This window comes from Syngnathus typhle, linkage group LG3 (assembly GCF_033458585.1).
Source record: "Syngnathus typhle isolate RoL2023-S1 ecotype Sweden linkage group LG3, RoL_Styp_1.0, whole genome shotgun sequence".
Classification (NCBI taxonomy): domain Eukaryota; kingdom Metazoa; phylum Chordata; class Actinopteri; order Syngnathiformes; family Syngnathidae; genus Syngnathus; species Syngnathus typhle.
Window position 1 is genome coordinate 22854888 of NC_083740.1, and position 17334 is coordinate 22872221.

A 17334-nucleotide genomic window follows, 5' to 3' on the forward strand; every position below is an offset into this window, starting at 1 on the left:
TGCCCGCTTTGAATCACCACAGCCTCACTCACCTGCTGTAGCCCTCCCCCCACCCTCATCCACACCAGATCCTAGCACCCCTCCACTCACTGTAAAGGAGCAGGAGGTGAGGCATGTGCTCCAGGCAGTAAACCCCAGGAAGGCTCCTGGTCCAGATGGAGTACCTGGCTGGTCAAGTCAGGTGACCATACAGCAGTCACAAACATACTTGTTTCCAGCAAATTGCAGTTCCAAGTCGTCCGTCTTGTGCACCAGGGATCTGGTGCTGGAAAGATTGAGACTCGGGAGAGGTGGCTTGTGCGGTTTCACGCGTAGCCTTAGCATAATACCGGACCTGCGGCCCCGCTTCTGCTTCCTCTCCTTCCTCCTTCTGCGCTGCCTCCAAGATCCGACAACGATCCACGGAGAGCCCGGCGGTCTCGCTATGTCGTCTGGAATACTGTGATTGTAATGACAGTCAGTCAAAACAGATATCCGGCACAGCAACCCAAAAGCGTCTGGCGGGTGTACTGTAGGTTTGCAGTAACAAATGTGTACAATAGTAAGAAAACAGATAACAAAACAAGAAGAAAAAAGCACTGAAATGGAGAGCCCTAAGTCGCTGCAACTGTGTGCGCCGCCATCTCGTGAAAAACCTCTGCAGTCATTCCAGCCCTCCTTGTCTCCTTTAAACTTTGGGAGCCCGTGTTGCATTTGGTTGTCATGCCTCGTTCATGACAAACGTATAGCGACTGTGGGAGGCTGAGATAAAGCGTGGCTAGAACTGAGGAGTTCTAAGCTATTCAGCAGCAAGGATAGTGAACGTGTTCCCATTGTCTCGTCTACCGGCCAATAGTGTGGTGTAAAGTCATATGGACAGACAAAGTCCCTGTCAAGTGGCATGGTGGTACGAGATGGTGTAAAATTAGGTATTGAATTTGGCCCAGGCACATTGGCTATCCCAAAACATGTAGTAGTTCAAACTTTCACCAGGAGATTGTGTTAAAGCTTGAGATAGGGGTGACCTGATGGAAATTAACAAATCTCCATCCATCCATCCATCCATCTTCTTCCGCTTATCCGGGGTCGGGTCGCGGGGGCAGCAGCTTCAGGAGGGACTCCCAGACTTCCCTCTCCTCAGCCAATTCATCTAACTCATCCCGGGGATCCCAAGGCGTTCCCAGGCCAGCTGAGAGACATAGTCTCTCCAGCGCATCCTGGGTCGTCCCCGGGGTCTCGTACTGGTGGGACATGCCCGGAACACCTCCCCAGGGAGGCGTCCAGGAGGCATCCTGATGAGATGCCCGAGCCACCTCATCTGGCTCCTCTCAACGTGGAGGAGTAGCGACTCTACTCCGAGTCTCTCCCGGATGACCAAACTTCTCACCCTATCTCTAAGGGAGAGCCCGGACATCCAGCGGAGAAAACTCATTTCGGCCGCTTGTAACCAGGATCTCGTTCTTTCGGTCACGAGCTATGGGTCGTAAAAGTGTTGTGAAATAAAATATTACCTGTAATACGCATTTTGTTATTTGCTGATTGAAACTGCTAATTAAACTGTGAATTGAAACTAATAGGAAGAAAACAACTCTCGCTCTTTATATAGCTGACGTGTCTTGCGCATCCGTTCTGTGCATTTTATTTCACACTTTGCCTTGTTCCTTTCTTCTCTGCTGTTCACTTCAAACACGCTCCATGCGACCGCAATGCTCTCGTATCAGACGCTTGCTCGATCACCTGCTCGTTTGCTGTCCCGTGCGCGCACGGAGCGCGGTGGTGCGTTTACGGGCAGTCGGAGAAATCAACGCCAACAAAAAAAATTACATCCAGCCTAGTTAAGACCATACCAAAGACTATAAAAATGGGACCCATTGCCTCCCTGCGTGTTTGACGATCATTGGGACTTAAAAAAATAAAATAAAAAATAAAAAATTAAAATGTTTTTGTACCCATGTATAATGCGCACCCCAGATTTTAGGACAATAAATTAGTTAAATTTTGCGCACTATACACGGAAAAAAACGGTACATCCAGCCTAGTTAAGACCATACCAAAGACTATAAAAATGGGACCCATTGCCTCCCTGCGTGTGTGACGATCATTGGGACTTAAAAAAAAAAAAAGAATTAAAAATTCATAAATATTGGGTGCGTATTATACATGGGTACAGGCTTTTTTCCAGCATCAGCATGCCATTTTTAGGGTGCGTATTATACATGGGGGCGCATTATACACGGAAAAAAACGGTACATCCAGCCTAGTTAAGACCATACCAAAGACTATAAAAATGGGACCCATTGCCTCCCTGCGTGTGTGACGATCATTGGGACTTAAAAAAAAATAAAATAAAAATTCATAAAAATTGGGTGCGTATTATACATGGGTACAGGCTTTTTTCCAGCATCAGCATGCCATTTTTAGGGTGCGTATTATACATGGGGGCGCATTATACACGGAAAAAAACGGTATTTGTTTATTCATCCTTTTTTGTCTTAGAAAATTTAAATAAATTAACAACTCATAAGAAAAAAATAAATCAGTAAGAAATAAAATGATAACAATAATAATTCAGCAGATATAGAAGACTGAATAAACCAAATATAGTTGCTGACTAGAGAAATGTAATTATTATTCAGATTCAAATGTCTGTATTAACAGCTCTTTAACCTGTAACTTTCTGAACATGAATGGAACATTGAACATAAACTGTTATGAACATGGCTTTTTCTGCCTACAAGTTTCGGTTTCCAAGGGTGTTTTTATTCCTCTTCAACGTCTCTCCCATACAGAGCCGCCTTTTTCACGTCCGCACTTCTCTTTCCCGTGCGCGCACGGAGCGCGGTGGTGCGTTTATGGGCAGTCGGAGAAATCAACGCCAACAAAAAGAATTACATCCAGCCTAGTTAAGACCATACCAAAGACTATAAAAATGGGACCCATTGCCTCCCTGCGTGTGTGACGATCATTGGGACTTAAAAAAAAAAAAAATTAAAAATTCATAAAAATTGGGTGCGTATTATACATGGGTACAGGCTTTTTTCCAGCATCAGCATGCCATTTTTAGGGTGCGTATTATACATGGGGGCGCATTATACACGGAAAAAAACGGTACATCCAGCCTAGTTAAGACCATACCAAAGACTATAAAAATGGGACCCATTGCCTCCCTGCGTGTGTGACGATCATTGGGACTTAAAAAAAAAAAAATTAAAAATTCATAAAAATTGGGTGCGTATTATACATGGGTACAGGCTTTTTTCCAGCATCAGCATGCCATTTTTAGGGTGCGTATTATACATGGGGGCGCATTATACACGGAAAAAAACGGTATTTGTTTATTCATCCTTTTTTGTCTTAGAAAATTTAAATAAATTAACAACTCATAAGAAAAAAATAAATCAGTAAGAAATAAAATGATAACAATAATAATTCAGCAGATATAGAAGACTGAATAAACCAAATATAGTTGCTGACTAGAGAAATGTAATTATTATTCAGATTCAAATGTCTGTATTAACAGCTCTTTAACCTGTAACTTTCTGAACATGAATGGAACATTGAACATAAACTGTTATGAACATGGCTTTTTCTGCCTACAAGTTTCGGTTTCCAAGGGTGTTTTTATTCCTCTTCAACGTCTCTCCCATACAGAGCCGCCTTTTTCACGTCCGCACTTCTCTTTCCCGTGCGCGCACGGAGCGCGGTGGTGCGTTTATGGGCAGTCGGAGAAATCAACGCCAACAAAAAGAATTACATCCAGCCTAGTTAAGACCATACCAAAGACTATAAAAATGGGACCCATTGCCTCCCTGCGTGTGTGACGATCATTGGGACTTAAAAAAAAAAAAAATTAAAAATTCATAAAAATTGGGTGCGTATTATACATGGGTACAGGCTTTTTTCCAGCATCAGCATGCCATTTTTAGGGTGCGTATTATACATGGGGGCGCACTATACACGGAAAAAAACGGTATTTTTTTTTGTTGGCGTTGATTTCTCCGACTGCCCATAAACGCACCACTGCGCTCCGTGCGCGCACGGGAAAGAGGCGGCTCTGTATGGGAGAGACGTTGAAGAGGAATAAAAACACCCTTGGAAACCAAAACTTGGTGATTTCAAGTTTCATTTCGAGGGACATTTGTCACGTCTCGTCCACAGTTTTGCTATGTGTCTAGGTTGCCATAGTTTCTGTTCGCGTCGCCCCTCTCTTCCTGTGTCACCTCAATCGATGTAACGTGTTTTGTATTTAAGTCCTGTCTGCCCGTCGCTCACCGTCGGATCATTGCATGTGTTACTGTCATGATGTCTGTTTGCTTTCTGTCCCTGTCTTTGGTAATGTCACCCTGTCTTTTTGTTCCACGACTTTGTCGGTCAGTCCTGTTGTTGGTTTTGTTTTCTAAAAAAATAAATAAAAATAAAATAAAAATTAAAAAAAAAAAAAAAATTGTACCCATGTATAATGCGCACCCCAGATTTTAGGACAATAAATTCGTTAAATTTTGCGCACTATACACGGAAAAAAACGGTAGTTTGAGAAATTGAGAATTGTTAATCTCTCATATATGAAAAATCACTTTACTTCACTTTAGTCCCCGTATGCCACCTCCAGCATGAAGACTGTACTTTGGGTAGCTACTCTCTTGAAGAAGCAGCTGATTTGACTTTGAACACATCCACGGGATCTACTGCTGGTGTCAGGCCAAAATTTCATAAGTAACAATGTTGAAATATTCATTTGTTTCATGTTTTCAGCTTTGATCTTAGCTCACCCTGTGCAGATCTCCTCGTAAACCATTACCCAGGATCTTTGTGGTTAGCTGAGGCTCAGTCAGTTGTGGCCGTGGAAATGGAGGCTGCACACACACACTGTGGACAGACCTCTTCCTTGCCAAATATCTGCAGAGGACACATAAGGAAGGAAGTATTCAAAGGCCATTGACCAAAAGCCAGATATACTAAATAGAGACTAAATGAATGACAAGAGGGTACACTCCGCTTATTCAAATTTAAATGGACCCAGGTGCATAAAGTGAACAACAAGCACAAATACTTTATATGGCAATATATCAAGGCCAAGAAAATTAGTGTGGCAGGCTGTGTTAAATGTTTTTAGGCCGTGGGCAAAATAAAAAAAAAGAGGACAGCAGGCCACAAATGGATAGCAAAAGGTGCTAGTTGGATGATGTTAACTTTAAGTTTTTTTTTGTGTGCATTCTTACCAACTTGTGCCTTTTATAATTTAAAACCAATTTCTGACCAAATTGACACTCCTGTCACCCCCACCTACCGCCTTATCTCCTTTGCTCTGCCACACCTGTTCGTTAGCAAAGTAAAAAACAAGTACCGTATTTTCCGCATTATTAGGCGCACTTAAAATCTTAAAATTTACTCAGTGCCACGACACTTTGCTGAGTCTGTGAGCTGAGGCTCATGGGAGTTTGCAGGTGGCTAATGCTATACTGATAGCTGCTATACTCACGAGGCTATTTCATCTCAAAATAGGCTGCTCCATTAATGTTTCGAGTAAATTTACGGATCGATATAGAAGGGAAACATAAGTATGCAGTACCAATGTGTTAGATCACACTTTTCCAGCTCAGTGGCCTAGTAGTAGAGTGTCCGCCCTGAGACTGGAAGGTTGTGGGTTCAAACCCCGGCCGGGTCATACCAAAGACTATAAAAATGGGACCCATTGCCTCCCTCCTTGGCACTCAGCATTAAGGGTTGGAATTGGGGGGTTAGATCACCAAATGATTCCCGAGTGCGACACCGCTGCTGCTCACTGCTCCCCTCTCCCCCAGGGGATGGAATAAAATCACACGGAGATGGGTTAAATGCAGAAGAAAAATTTCACCACACGCAGATGTGTGTGTGACGATCGTTGGGAATTTAAAATTAATTTAATTATAAATGTTTTAATTTTTAGTCAGTTCCGATCATTTTACAGGTGATAGTTTGAGAAACGCGATTGTTTACAGGGGTCTGCCATGACACTTTGCTGAGGCTCATGGGAGTCTGCGAGCTGAGGCTCATGGGAGTTTGCGGGTGGCTAATGCTATAATCCGAGGCTTCACCAGCATGTTAATTTTCCTACGCGTGGCGACAGCTTCCTGGACCTGGTCTACTCTTCGCATAAAGCTTTCAAAGCTGCCCCCCTCCCCCATCTTGGACTTTCGGACTATATCACTGTTATGCTTTTGCCCGCATACAGACAAATGGTGAGAACATCCAGACCGGTTCGGAAGCGGGTACGGGTGTGGCTTGAAGGTGCCTCTGATGCGCTTCGTGACTGCTTTGGCTCTACTGACTGGGACATGTTTAGGAGGGCTGCCACTTGCGACGATCGGACAGACATTGAGGAGTATACTGACTCTGTTTCCTCCTACATCAGGAAGTGCATTGATGATGTGACTCTCTCAAAATCCATCGTCACTCGGGCTAACCGGAAGCCATGGCTGACAGGGGCTGTCTTCAGGCTGCTGAGGGCAAGGGACAAAGCCTTTACGTAGAGCGGGGGATGAGGCTGGCTTGAGGACTGCGAGGGCCGACCTGTCCCGGGGCATCAAAGAAGCAAAGAGGGCGTTCTCGTGCAAAATTACCGCCCACTTCAAGGACAGCAGGGACGGACGGAACCCTTGGCAGGGCATTCAGACCATCACGGAGTACAAGCCCGCGCCGCAGAGCTGTGAAGGCGACGTCCATCTGCTCAATGACCTTAACCGCTTCTTTGCTCGCTTCGACGCTCAGAACAGCACTTGCCCGCTAAAGGCCACTCCCCATTCACACGACCTGCCCCTGTGCCTCTCCGCCGACAGTGTGAGGAGGGCGCTTGCTGCTATCAACATCCGTAAGGCGGCGGGCCCTGACAACATCCCGGGTCGAGCGCTGAAGGACTGCGCTGGTGAGCTGACGGGTGTCTTCACAGACATCTTTAACACTTCCGTGCAGCAGGCCATCGTCCCGTCGTGTTTCAAAGTTGCCACCATCGTACCTGTGCCAAAGAAACCTGCTCCGTCCTGCTTCAATGACTACCGCCCCGTGGCACTTACGCCCATCATCATGAAGTGCTTTGAGCGGCTTGTCATGGAGCACATCTGATCCGTTCTCCCCCCCACCATTGACCCCTTCCAGTTTGCGTACCGAGCCAAACGGTCCTCTGAGGATGCCATCTGCTCTGCCCTCCACTCGGCCCTCACCCACCTGGAGAGAAGGGACTCGTCTGTGAGATTGCTGTTTGTGGACTTCAGTTCTGCCTTCAACACCATTGTGCCACAACGCCTCATGAGCAAACTTGACAAGCTGGGCCTCAGTGCCTACCTCTGCAACTAGCTACTGGACTTCCTCTGTCAGAGGCCACAGGTGGTACGTGTTGGCGACAAAATCTCCGCCAGCATCACGCTGAGCACAGGGGCCCCCCAAGGCTGCGTGCTCAGTCCGCTGCTCTTCACCCTCCTGACGCATGACTGCACTGCAACCTACAGCGACAACCGCATAGTGAATTTTGCTGACGACACGACTCTGGTGGGTCTCATCACCAAGGGTGACGAGACTCAATACAGGTTGGAGGTTGACCTTCTGACCACGTGGTGCAGGGACAACAACCTCCTGCTGAACGTCGACAAGACCAAGGAGATTGTTGTTGACTTCCGGAAGGGTCACACCCAACACCTGCCGCTGACCATTGACGGTGCTGTGGTGGAGAGAGTGAGCAGCGCCAAGTTCCTGGGGGTGCACATTAGTGAGGATCTTTCCTGGTCCACCAACACCGCATCACTGGCAAAGAAAGCCAAGCGCCGCCTGTACTTCCTGCGGAAACTCAGGCGAGCGAGCGCTCCTCCGGCCGTCATGACTACATTTTACCGCGGCACCATTGAGAGCGTCCTCTCCAGCTGTATTGCTGTTTGCGGTGGCGGCTGCACTGACTACAACTTGAAGGCCCTGCAGCGCATAGTGAACACGGCTGGTAAGATTATTGGTGCTTCGCTCCCCTCCTTGAAGGACATTTACACCTCCCATCTCACCCGCAAGGTGACCACGATTGTGAGTGATGTGAGTCACCCCGCTCACTCTTTGTTCGAGCTTCTGCCCTCTGGGAAGAGGTACAGAAGCCTGCGCTCCCGCACCACCAGACTCTCAAACAGCTTCATACTCCAGGCTGTTAGGATCCTGAACTTGCTTCCCCGTTCTGCGTAGCGTCCTGTACTTCTACTGTCTGTATGCACACTGGCTCTTATTTGTTGTGTTATCTGTTTATTTATTATTTATTATTACTCTTATTATTTATTGTTTGTGCCTTCTTGTTTTTTATATTGCGTCGTTTACTTGTATGTCTATCGTGTAATATGTCTTGTCACAGTGGGATAGAGAAAACGTAATTTCGATCTCTTTGGGTGTCTCAGCATGTGAAGACGTTGACAATAAAGCAGACTTTGACTTTGACTTTAGTTACTATATATTTCTCCAACAGGATTCTCACACAGCTTTCAGCAGGTTCATACCATACCTTTTGATGTAATAGCTATATTTGCAACCAAGTAAGATAGCGACTAGTATTTTGTCCCTTTTGCAACTACCGTTTTTTTCCATGTATAATGCGCAAAATTTAACTAATTTATTGTCCCAAAATCTGGGGTGCGCATTATACATGGGTACAAAAAAAAAAATCCAGATATGGTACGGAGGCCGCCATTACATTTGCGCCTTTTCTCTGCTGTTCACTTCAAACACGCTCCATACAAACACAATGCTCTCGTATCAGACGCTTGCTCGATCACCTGCTCGTTTGCTGTCACAAATGTACCCTACACAAATCCGAAACATTTCTTCGCTATGCGAGTTTGCTAGCGCATGCGCAGTGATACTGACTGGCAGAATAACATCCGGTTGTTCCCAAAGATGATCTTTTTTCTGAAATAATTTTACGTTTACGGACTTAAGTAGGAGTCAAGATTTGGGTGCGTATTATACATGGGTACAGGCGTTTTTCCAGCATCAACATGCCATTTTTAGGGTTCGTATTATACATGGGGGCGCATTATCCAAGGAAAAAAACGGTACTGTTGGTCATGAGATTTTTGTCATTTTCATTTTTAAAGTCCACGGACATCATGACACACTTGTATGAAGTTGAATGGATGGTGTGGTAATAAATTGTAAATGTGAACCTGGGTGCCTGGGAACTGCAGAGGACATGAGTGACATTCTTCCAACACCCATTGGTAAAAGGGTTAACGCCTCCTCTGAACTTTCCAGTCACCTAAAGACAATAAGAAAGTAGACAACAACAACAGAGTAATGGACATCTTGAATATAACAATTACTGTGGGCCTTAATGTGGCATTCACAATGTCTGCTGTGCTGTGGTGCCTGCACACAGCGATGAAACACCACTTATACACCTCCAATGAGTGCATAAGACAGCGCTTCCGCAATATGATTAATGATTCAAAAATAGCAAAAAGCTTTGCATGCGTTAAGGACATGACTGGCTACGTAATCAAGTTTGGTTTAACGCAGGGGTGGGCAAACTTTTTGACTCGCGGGCCGAACTGGGTTCTAAATTTGGACCGGAGGGCCGGACAAGGAGCAGATGGACGTAGGCGTTGTGTGAAGTCATATAAGCGACCTGTAAAGGTCATTGCATAAAAGATCTTGGCCTTTAGTAGGTAGTAAAGCATGGATATTCCAAACAATTTTTTTGAAAACAAATGCATTTATTAACAGCATTAAAAAAATAATAATTCACTAAAAAACTGCTATCAGTGATTCTCATAAAATACGACACTGTTATTATGAATAACAATCTCCATCACTTCAGTGCCTGCAGGTCAGATTAATGAAAGATGTTTATCTTATGAGATCACATCAAACGGCAAACATTCTGACCAAATATATCATCTTGAAGAATCGGTGAAAGCATACATCCAAATAAAGTAATCAAAACAGCAACACGGTGAGGGGTATCTGAAAATCAGAGCAGAGTTATAACTCGCAAACACCTGGTAACAGAGGTGAGGAAACGGGAAACACCTCCTTAAAGTAAGCCTTAAGAACTTTACAGGTTAAGATTAGTCGCAAATAGGTGGTGCATCAATGTCCTTGAGCATCCTGCATTGTTTGAAAACGAGAATGGTCGCTAGTTTCAATCCCTGCTATGTGTACAAATCATATTCAAAATGCATTTTTTTACAATAAACTTGAGAGCCTCCCGTTCATTTTCAGTGGGAACAGTGTTGTTGGTCTCCCTTTTTTGCTAGTGCGTCATAGTCTGGAGTAAAATTTGTTGTGGCAATTCTTAGGCGAGATCCGAGGTGTTGGTCCGTTTACCTTGATCTGTGACGGGTTGATGTTGATGTGGCTGAACGTCACGTCGCGTACGTCGAGCCAAATTGTCCACTCTTTTTTAACATTCGGCACTCACTTCTTTTTTTCGGGCCACTCATTTTAATGGAAGGATTCCAGGGGAAGGTTTGTGGGTGGCTTTAGCGCAAAACTGCATCTGAAAGCTCAGCGCGCGAATTATAAGAATGCTGTCGTCAAAGCCCACGCTCTAAATTCGGGACTGATACGAATAGAGCGAGAGTGCGCCAAGTCCGTACTACGGAGTACGTACACGCACTTGTGAGTGTGCACCGAGCTTTCTGACACGGCTTCCGGTAGTAAATGCGCAGGCGAGCGCTTCGCCATCTACTGGGAAAACGCAGTCATTGCAGGCAAAATGACCAAAAAAAAAAGTTTAATAATACAATTTGTTCAGGGTTGGCGGGCCGGATTAAACGGTCCCGTGGGCCGGATGTGGCCCGCGGGCCGTAGTTTGCCCACCCCTGGTTTAACGCCATACTTCAAGAAGAAGCTCCTTATATGTCAATTAGAAGTGAGTTAAGCGTCAACAAAGCCAGACCGTTCGTCCTCTAGTTCAATGAAAGTCTCTATGTATTCAAAGCAAAAACAGATGGACATACACATACGGTGCTAGAGAATGATTGCGTGACTTCAAGATATTTTGGTTCTGAAATCCTGGGAAATGCAAGTGCAGATGATCTGTCACAGCACATCAAAGAAAGTATATTTTCATGTGTAAGACAATGAACCAAAAATTAATAATAAATATAATAAAATACAATACATGCTAAAAACATGTATGTTTCTAACTCATCTCAAAGCCAATTGCCTATCACATGTTTTATTTTTTTATTTATTTAGACAGGACAGTACCAGTTTGATGAACACTAAAGATATAAACATACATACAAACATCCCAGTGTAAAACCAGTCGGAATTAGCCGGAGCTAAATTTCATCCGTTGTCCTTGTGACATAGAACGACAGACAGGACAGACAGACAGACATTAGACATTACATTAACTCAGCCTGACAGAGCAGACATACAGATAGACAGACTAGTACATTATAGGGAGATAAAAAAAAATATATACTATAAAAGGTTATATCCACACTGTGGAAAAACTATTGTAACCGTCCCAGCAGACTATTTACTAAAAAAGATCACAAGTTTGTGAGCTTTTTAGCCACTGTTTAAGTTGCCTTTTAGAAGCATCAAAAGAGGGGATCTCTCTAATTGAGGCAGGGAGTAGATTCCAGTATTGACAGCCATATATGGAGAGTACCTCTTACCAAAAATAATTCTTCTATATTCAATTTCACAATCACCCCTGGATGTTGACCTGGTACTGCGTACGCAGTCTTTTTTAGGGATGAATTCCATAAGAGGAGGAGGAGCCAGGCCATTTAAACACTTATATATTAAGCATGCGTTTTTTAAGTTCCTAAAGTGTCATGTCTCGTCCCCGTTTTGTTAGGTTGCCATGGTTTCTGTTCGCGTCGCCCCTCCCTTCCTGTGTCACCTCAGTCAATGTAACCGTGTTCACCTGCCTCGTGTTTCGTGTTTTGTATTTAAGTCATGTCTGCCCCTCGCTCACGGTCGGATCATTGCTTGTCGGTTGTTGCATGTGTTGGGAGGGAGGGGCGACGCGAACAGAAACCATGGCAACCTAGCAAAACTGGGGACGAGACATGACACTTTTCAAAACTGAGGAGATTATACTTTTCCAGAATATTACAGTGGTGATAAGAGTTGGGTTTTTTGTCTAGTATTTTGATAGCCCTTTTAAAAACCTGTTCAATCGATCTTATGATTGTCGCATTTGCAAAAGACCAGTTTGTAAAACAATATTCCATGTGTGAGAAGATCATACAATGCAGATATGTTTTTGCTGCTTCTCGATGGTCGTTGGTCTTTTGCTGAACAACATGAACACTGTTTTCTTTACATTGAGCATGAGGCAGGCACTGTCTAGCCAGTCATGTACACTTTCAAGTGCACTTGTTAGACCAGGGGTCTCAAACTCAATTTACCCGGGGGCCGCTGGACGTAGATTCTGGGTGAGGCTGGGCCGCAGCAGGTTTTTCACAAGAAAAGCTTTTACAAAAACGTTCCAGTGTTATCAAATGTATTTGTTTATTCATCCTTTTTTGTCTTAGAAAATTTAAATAAATTAACAACTCATAAGAAAAAAATAAATCAGTAAGAAATAAAATGATAACAATAATTCAGCAGATATAGAAGACTGAATAAACCAAATATAGTTGCTGACTAGAGAAATGTAATTATTATTCAGATTCAAATGTCTGTATTAACAGCTCTTTAACCTGTAACTTTCTGAACATGAATGGAACATTGAACATAAACTGTTATGAACATGGCTTTTTCTGCCTACTTCTTACTGCTAGAGACCTGGCAGCGCTTCCTCTTGCATAGCCGAGCCACATTTGGCTCAAGGGAGGTATTTCTCATACTCCTCAGCATGTCTAGTTGTGTAATGACGTCTCAAGTTGTATTCTTTGTGCACTGCAACTTTCTCTGTGCAAATAAGACACGTCAGGATGCCCCTGTGCTCAACAAAGAAATATTGCACTTCCCACTTCTCCTGAAATTGTCTGTGCTCATCACCAACCTTTCTCTTCACTGCAGGCTTTGAACAAGACATGTTTGGGGCTTTTGTAATATTATTTAGTTCTACTTGATGTCACTGTCGCGTTTCAGTTTCTGTGTTTTTCGGCGCTTCCGCATCCGGTCACATTGTCGCGCGTTCGCAATCATAGACATAATAAAAGGGTAGACCCCGCTGGGGGTGCTGCGCGCGAGAAATCCGGCCGCCATCTTGGTCAGATGACCAATCGCTAATTCTGTTGTCACGAGCCTGAGCTACGGGAGCCCACAGGTGTTAAAATATAAAACCCCCAGATGCATGTGAGAAAAAATGCGCGGGCCGCATTAACACAAAGATTTTATTTCAGGCAGGGGGCCGCAAAACATTGTCCTGAGGGCCGCAATTGGCCCGCGGGCCGCGAGTTTGAGACCCCTGAGTTAGACTGTCAGAGACTTGTTTAGTAGTCTCACCGTGCACAGTGATGACCGCATCGTCAGCATACATTTGAACATTGCTATTAGGGCACACATCATGTAGATCATTAATATACAAAGAAAGTGTTGTACCTAAGGGAAATGTAATGCCATATTTGTAGGCTACGATTGTCTGTGCTTGTGTGTGAGAGAACCATCAGTAAATGAACCCATATTTTTACGGGTTGTTGAAGGTGTTACTGATTTAGCTAACTGTTGATCGTCTAGGCCAGTGCTTCTCAAATAGTGGGGCGGCCCCCCCTGGGGGGGCGTAGTGCGATACCAAGGGGGGCGCGGGAACATGTTTTTCTTTTGGCTGTATTAGATTAAAGGGTAATTACACATCCACTGCAGTAGGTGGGGGTGGCGGTATCACTGGAAGAGTATTTGCTCTACAGCAGCACTTTGAATCTGTTCTGTTACAGACTAAAAAACACTGTTATTAATAAAGTTATTCTTTATTGTAAGTTGATCTTTCTTTTTTATTTATTTTTTGTTTTTCCTTTAATGTTAATAACATGGGGGGGGGGGGCGCAAAATGTTTTCTTCTTCCTAGGGGGGTCGTCACAGGAAATAATTGAGAAGCACTGGTCTAGGCTAAGGTTGTCTGAATCCTCAATAAGATAGAATGACTGTGAAAGAGTAGCAAAAGTGGCGTGTGCATCAATCGATCGATCGATCGATCAATCAATCAATCAAAGGCGTTACTGATTTAGCTAACTGTTGATCATCTTGTAGTCATATATAGTCATAGTTGCAGCTAGAAGTCGTGTTGGTATTAAAAAATATTCTGGCGGTATTAAAAAGTATTAAATTCCACTTGATAATTTTTGTATATCTTCTGGAGCCTCATGTCCAACGCGATAGAATAAATTCATGCATTGCATTCGAGATTTTTCTATTTTTGAGTTATAGGAGGCTTTATATCCAGTAATGCGACTTGAAGCTGGTGCCGTAAAATGAAACATAGAAGAAGTATGATGTAACTTCCTGCTCACTAATGAGTCAGTTCACTGACTTTCCCATTCATCAACTGAACGGATTTGTGAGTACCGTAATTTTTGGACTATAAATCGCGTTTTTTTTTCATAGTTTGGGTGGGGGGCGACTTATAATAATGAGCAACTTATGTGTTTTTTTTCAAAAATTTTAAAAACATTTTAAACATTTAAAAAAAGTGGAACCGCGTTGTCGCAAGGGATTACTGTAATTTGAATTTCAAGTGACGTCAGCAGCGCGACGCGGCGTCGCGCGGCGGTTGTTTACATAAAGGACGAAGATTGATCACGGGATGACAAAGATGACGAAGGGCCTCACGTACCATCGGCATCATTAGCGGCTTTGTTTCTAAGTGACACGGCGGACGAAGAGTTTGAAGCATTTAAGGATTTGGAGTGACACAGAAGGTTTGAAAAACTATTATGGCTTTTACCCACTCTACGGAGCTCTCTTTCACTTCCGTGGATTGAAGCTCGGCCGGGTGGCTGTCCAGGGCCGGTGGATGGGGCTCGGACAATGCTTTTATGCATGCCCGGTCCTACTCTACCGAGCTGTCTTTCACCTCCGTGGATGGAAGTCGAGCGCCGGCGCTCGGCCGGGTGGCTGTCCGGGGACGGTGGATGGGGCTCAGTCATGGCTTTTACGCACGCCCGGTCCTATTCTATGGAGCTCTCTTCCACTTCCGCGGCTGGACGTCCACGCCGCCACACGCCTGGAAGTTTGTTTTGTTAAATAAAGAGCCGTTTACCAAACCCACGTCTTTCCTTGAACTTTGTTAACGCTACAATAGTTATACAGTAGATCTGTGGAATGACGACGAGGCTGACGTCAGGGCCAACGCGCAGCGTTGTTGACGAAGGACGAGGAATTTGATCGATGGATTGAATGATTTAGAGTGCACAGGGTTTGATAATACTATTGCTTATATAATAGTTATTTGATATCTAATTTATATATCGTTATATGGGCCTGTGGAATATTTTGAAGTGCAAGCACCGTCAGCTGTGCGCACCCATTGTTGACAAAGGACGCTCGATAGATTTAATGATTTGGAGTGACACAGATGGTTTGATAACATTATTTCTTATATATCGTATTTTCCGCACTATTAGGCACACTTAAAAACTTACATTTTACTCAAAAAAACACGGTGCGCCTTGTAATGCAGAGCGCCTTATATATGGATCAATTGATGAATTTGTTGATCCATACTGGTTGTATACAGTGCTCTGCCAAAATGTTTCACTACGTTTTAGTACGACTAGTATATTACAAGGTCGCATCGCTTCCCAACATTACGGCAACCGTAGTCAGGGGGCGTCACCGAATAGCTGTTGTACCCGTGAGGCTATTTCATTTCAAAATAGGCTGCTCCGTTAATGTTTCGAGTAAATTTACGGATTGATATGGAAGGGAAACATAGGTAAGCAGTACCAATGTGTTAGATCGAACTTTAGTCAGTTCCGATCATTTTATAGGAGATCGTTTGAGAAACGCGATTGCTTACACTTTGCTGAGGCTCATGGGGGTCTGCGAGCTGAGGCTCATGGGAGTTTGCGGGTGGTTAATGCTATAATAATAGCTGGTATACGCACAAGGCTATTTGATGTCAAAATAGGCTGCTCTGTTAATGTTTTGAGTAAATTTACGGATTGATATGGAAGGGAAACATAGGTAAGCAGTACCATTGTTAGACCGAACTTTAGTCAGTTCTGATCATTTTATAGGAGATTGTTTGAGACACGCGATTGTTTACAGAGGGCTCATAGGTTATTGGCTAGTGGATGCATACCGCAACCCTAGTCAACCTCAGTTTGTTGCAGTATAGCTTCTATTTTATGCGCCTTTTAATCCGGTGCGCCCTATATATGAAATAATTTCTAAAATAAAAAATTCATTGAGGGTGCGCCTTATAATCCAGTGCGCATTTTGGTGCGAAAAATACGGTAATAGTTATTTGATATATAATTTATAAATCGTTATATGGGCCTGTGGAATATTTTGAAGTGCAAGCGCCGTCAGCGGCGCGCGCGCATTGTTGACAAAGGATAATCGATGGATTTAATGAATTGGAGTTACACGGATGGTTTCATTAATGTGTTAATTATGTAATAGTTTTTTTAATAACTCTGAATTTAATTTAATTTCAGGGCCGTTCCCAGCTCTTCGTTTGTGTTTATGTCACGTTAGCATACCTATCGTTTAGCCTGTTGTTGCTCGTTCATGACTGTTCTTGGTGTTGGATTTTGTCGAATAAATTGCCCCCCAAAATGCGACTTATACCCCGGAGCGACAGATATGGTTTTTTTTTCACATTTTTGGGCATTTTATGGCTGATGTGACTTGTACTCCGGAGTGACTTATAGTCCGAAAATTACGGTACACTGCCTTCCCCGTTCATCAACTGAACAGATCAGTGAGTGAACGACTGAACATGCTGATTTTCCCATTCGCGAACGAGTCATGGTGCATCGACAGATCAGTCAGTGAACGTGTTGCGTCTTCAGGCGTGAACAATTCAGTGAATGAATGTGAACTATATCGGACAGTTCACAGTCAGTGAATGTACATTCACAATTAGCCAAAGAAGAAAGGAACCACTCACCCAAACAGCACTTGCAAGCGCATAAATAAATGAGAGCGGCAGACTGACAGTCTTTTTCCAGTACACAATGGGAAAATTTTATTTCCACCAACTTTATGACATGAAGAGAGGTGCCAGTCTGCAATCGCTGGGAGATTATGTGCACCATTATATCATTATTGGATAATATCTTCTCTGTCTATCTCAGCATCTGTCAAGCTCTTAGGGTAGTATTATTTAGCTTAGTATTTGATTTAGTTTGTCATTTATCTTTTTATTTATTTTCCTATTTTACTATTATTTATACTTGTGTGCAATAACCCTTAATAAACAGAAAGACATTCAGTCAA

The 17334-nt window shown here is 43.7% G+C and overlaps 1 protein-coding gene across 18 annotated transcripts in view; it reads right to left on the minus strand.

The window, feature by feature from the left end:
* Positions 1–17334, minus strand: part of LOC133152030 (palmitoyltransferase ZDHHC5-A-like) — a 240863-nt gene that overhangs the window by 88562 nt on the left and 134967 nt on the right. For 10 of the 18 annotated variants that reach the window (XR_009714035.1, XM_061275520.1, XM_061275519.1 and 7 more), the window contains 2 exons: positions 9144–9235; positions 4749–4875 (listed from right to left, as the gene is read on the minus strand). Coding sequence is in view for 15 of the 18 variants with exons in the window: in XM_061275520.1 (XP_061131504.1) it covers positions 4749–4875; positions 9144–9235 (219 nt within the window). In the remaining 3 variants the exon portion in view is untranslated. Of the gene's footprint in view, positions 1–4558; positions 4665–4748; positions 4876–9143; positions 9236–17334 lie in introns of those variants that run through there. The other 8 variants (XM_061275522.1, XM_061275528.1, XM_061275535.1 and 5 more) reach the window with 4 other exon arrangements.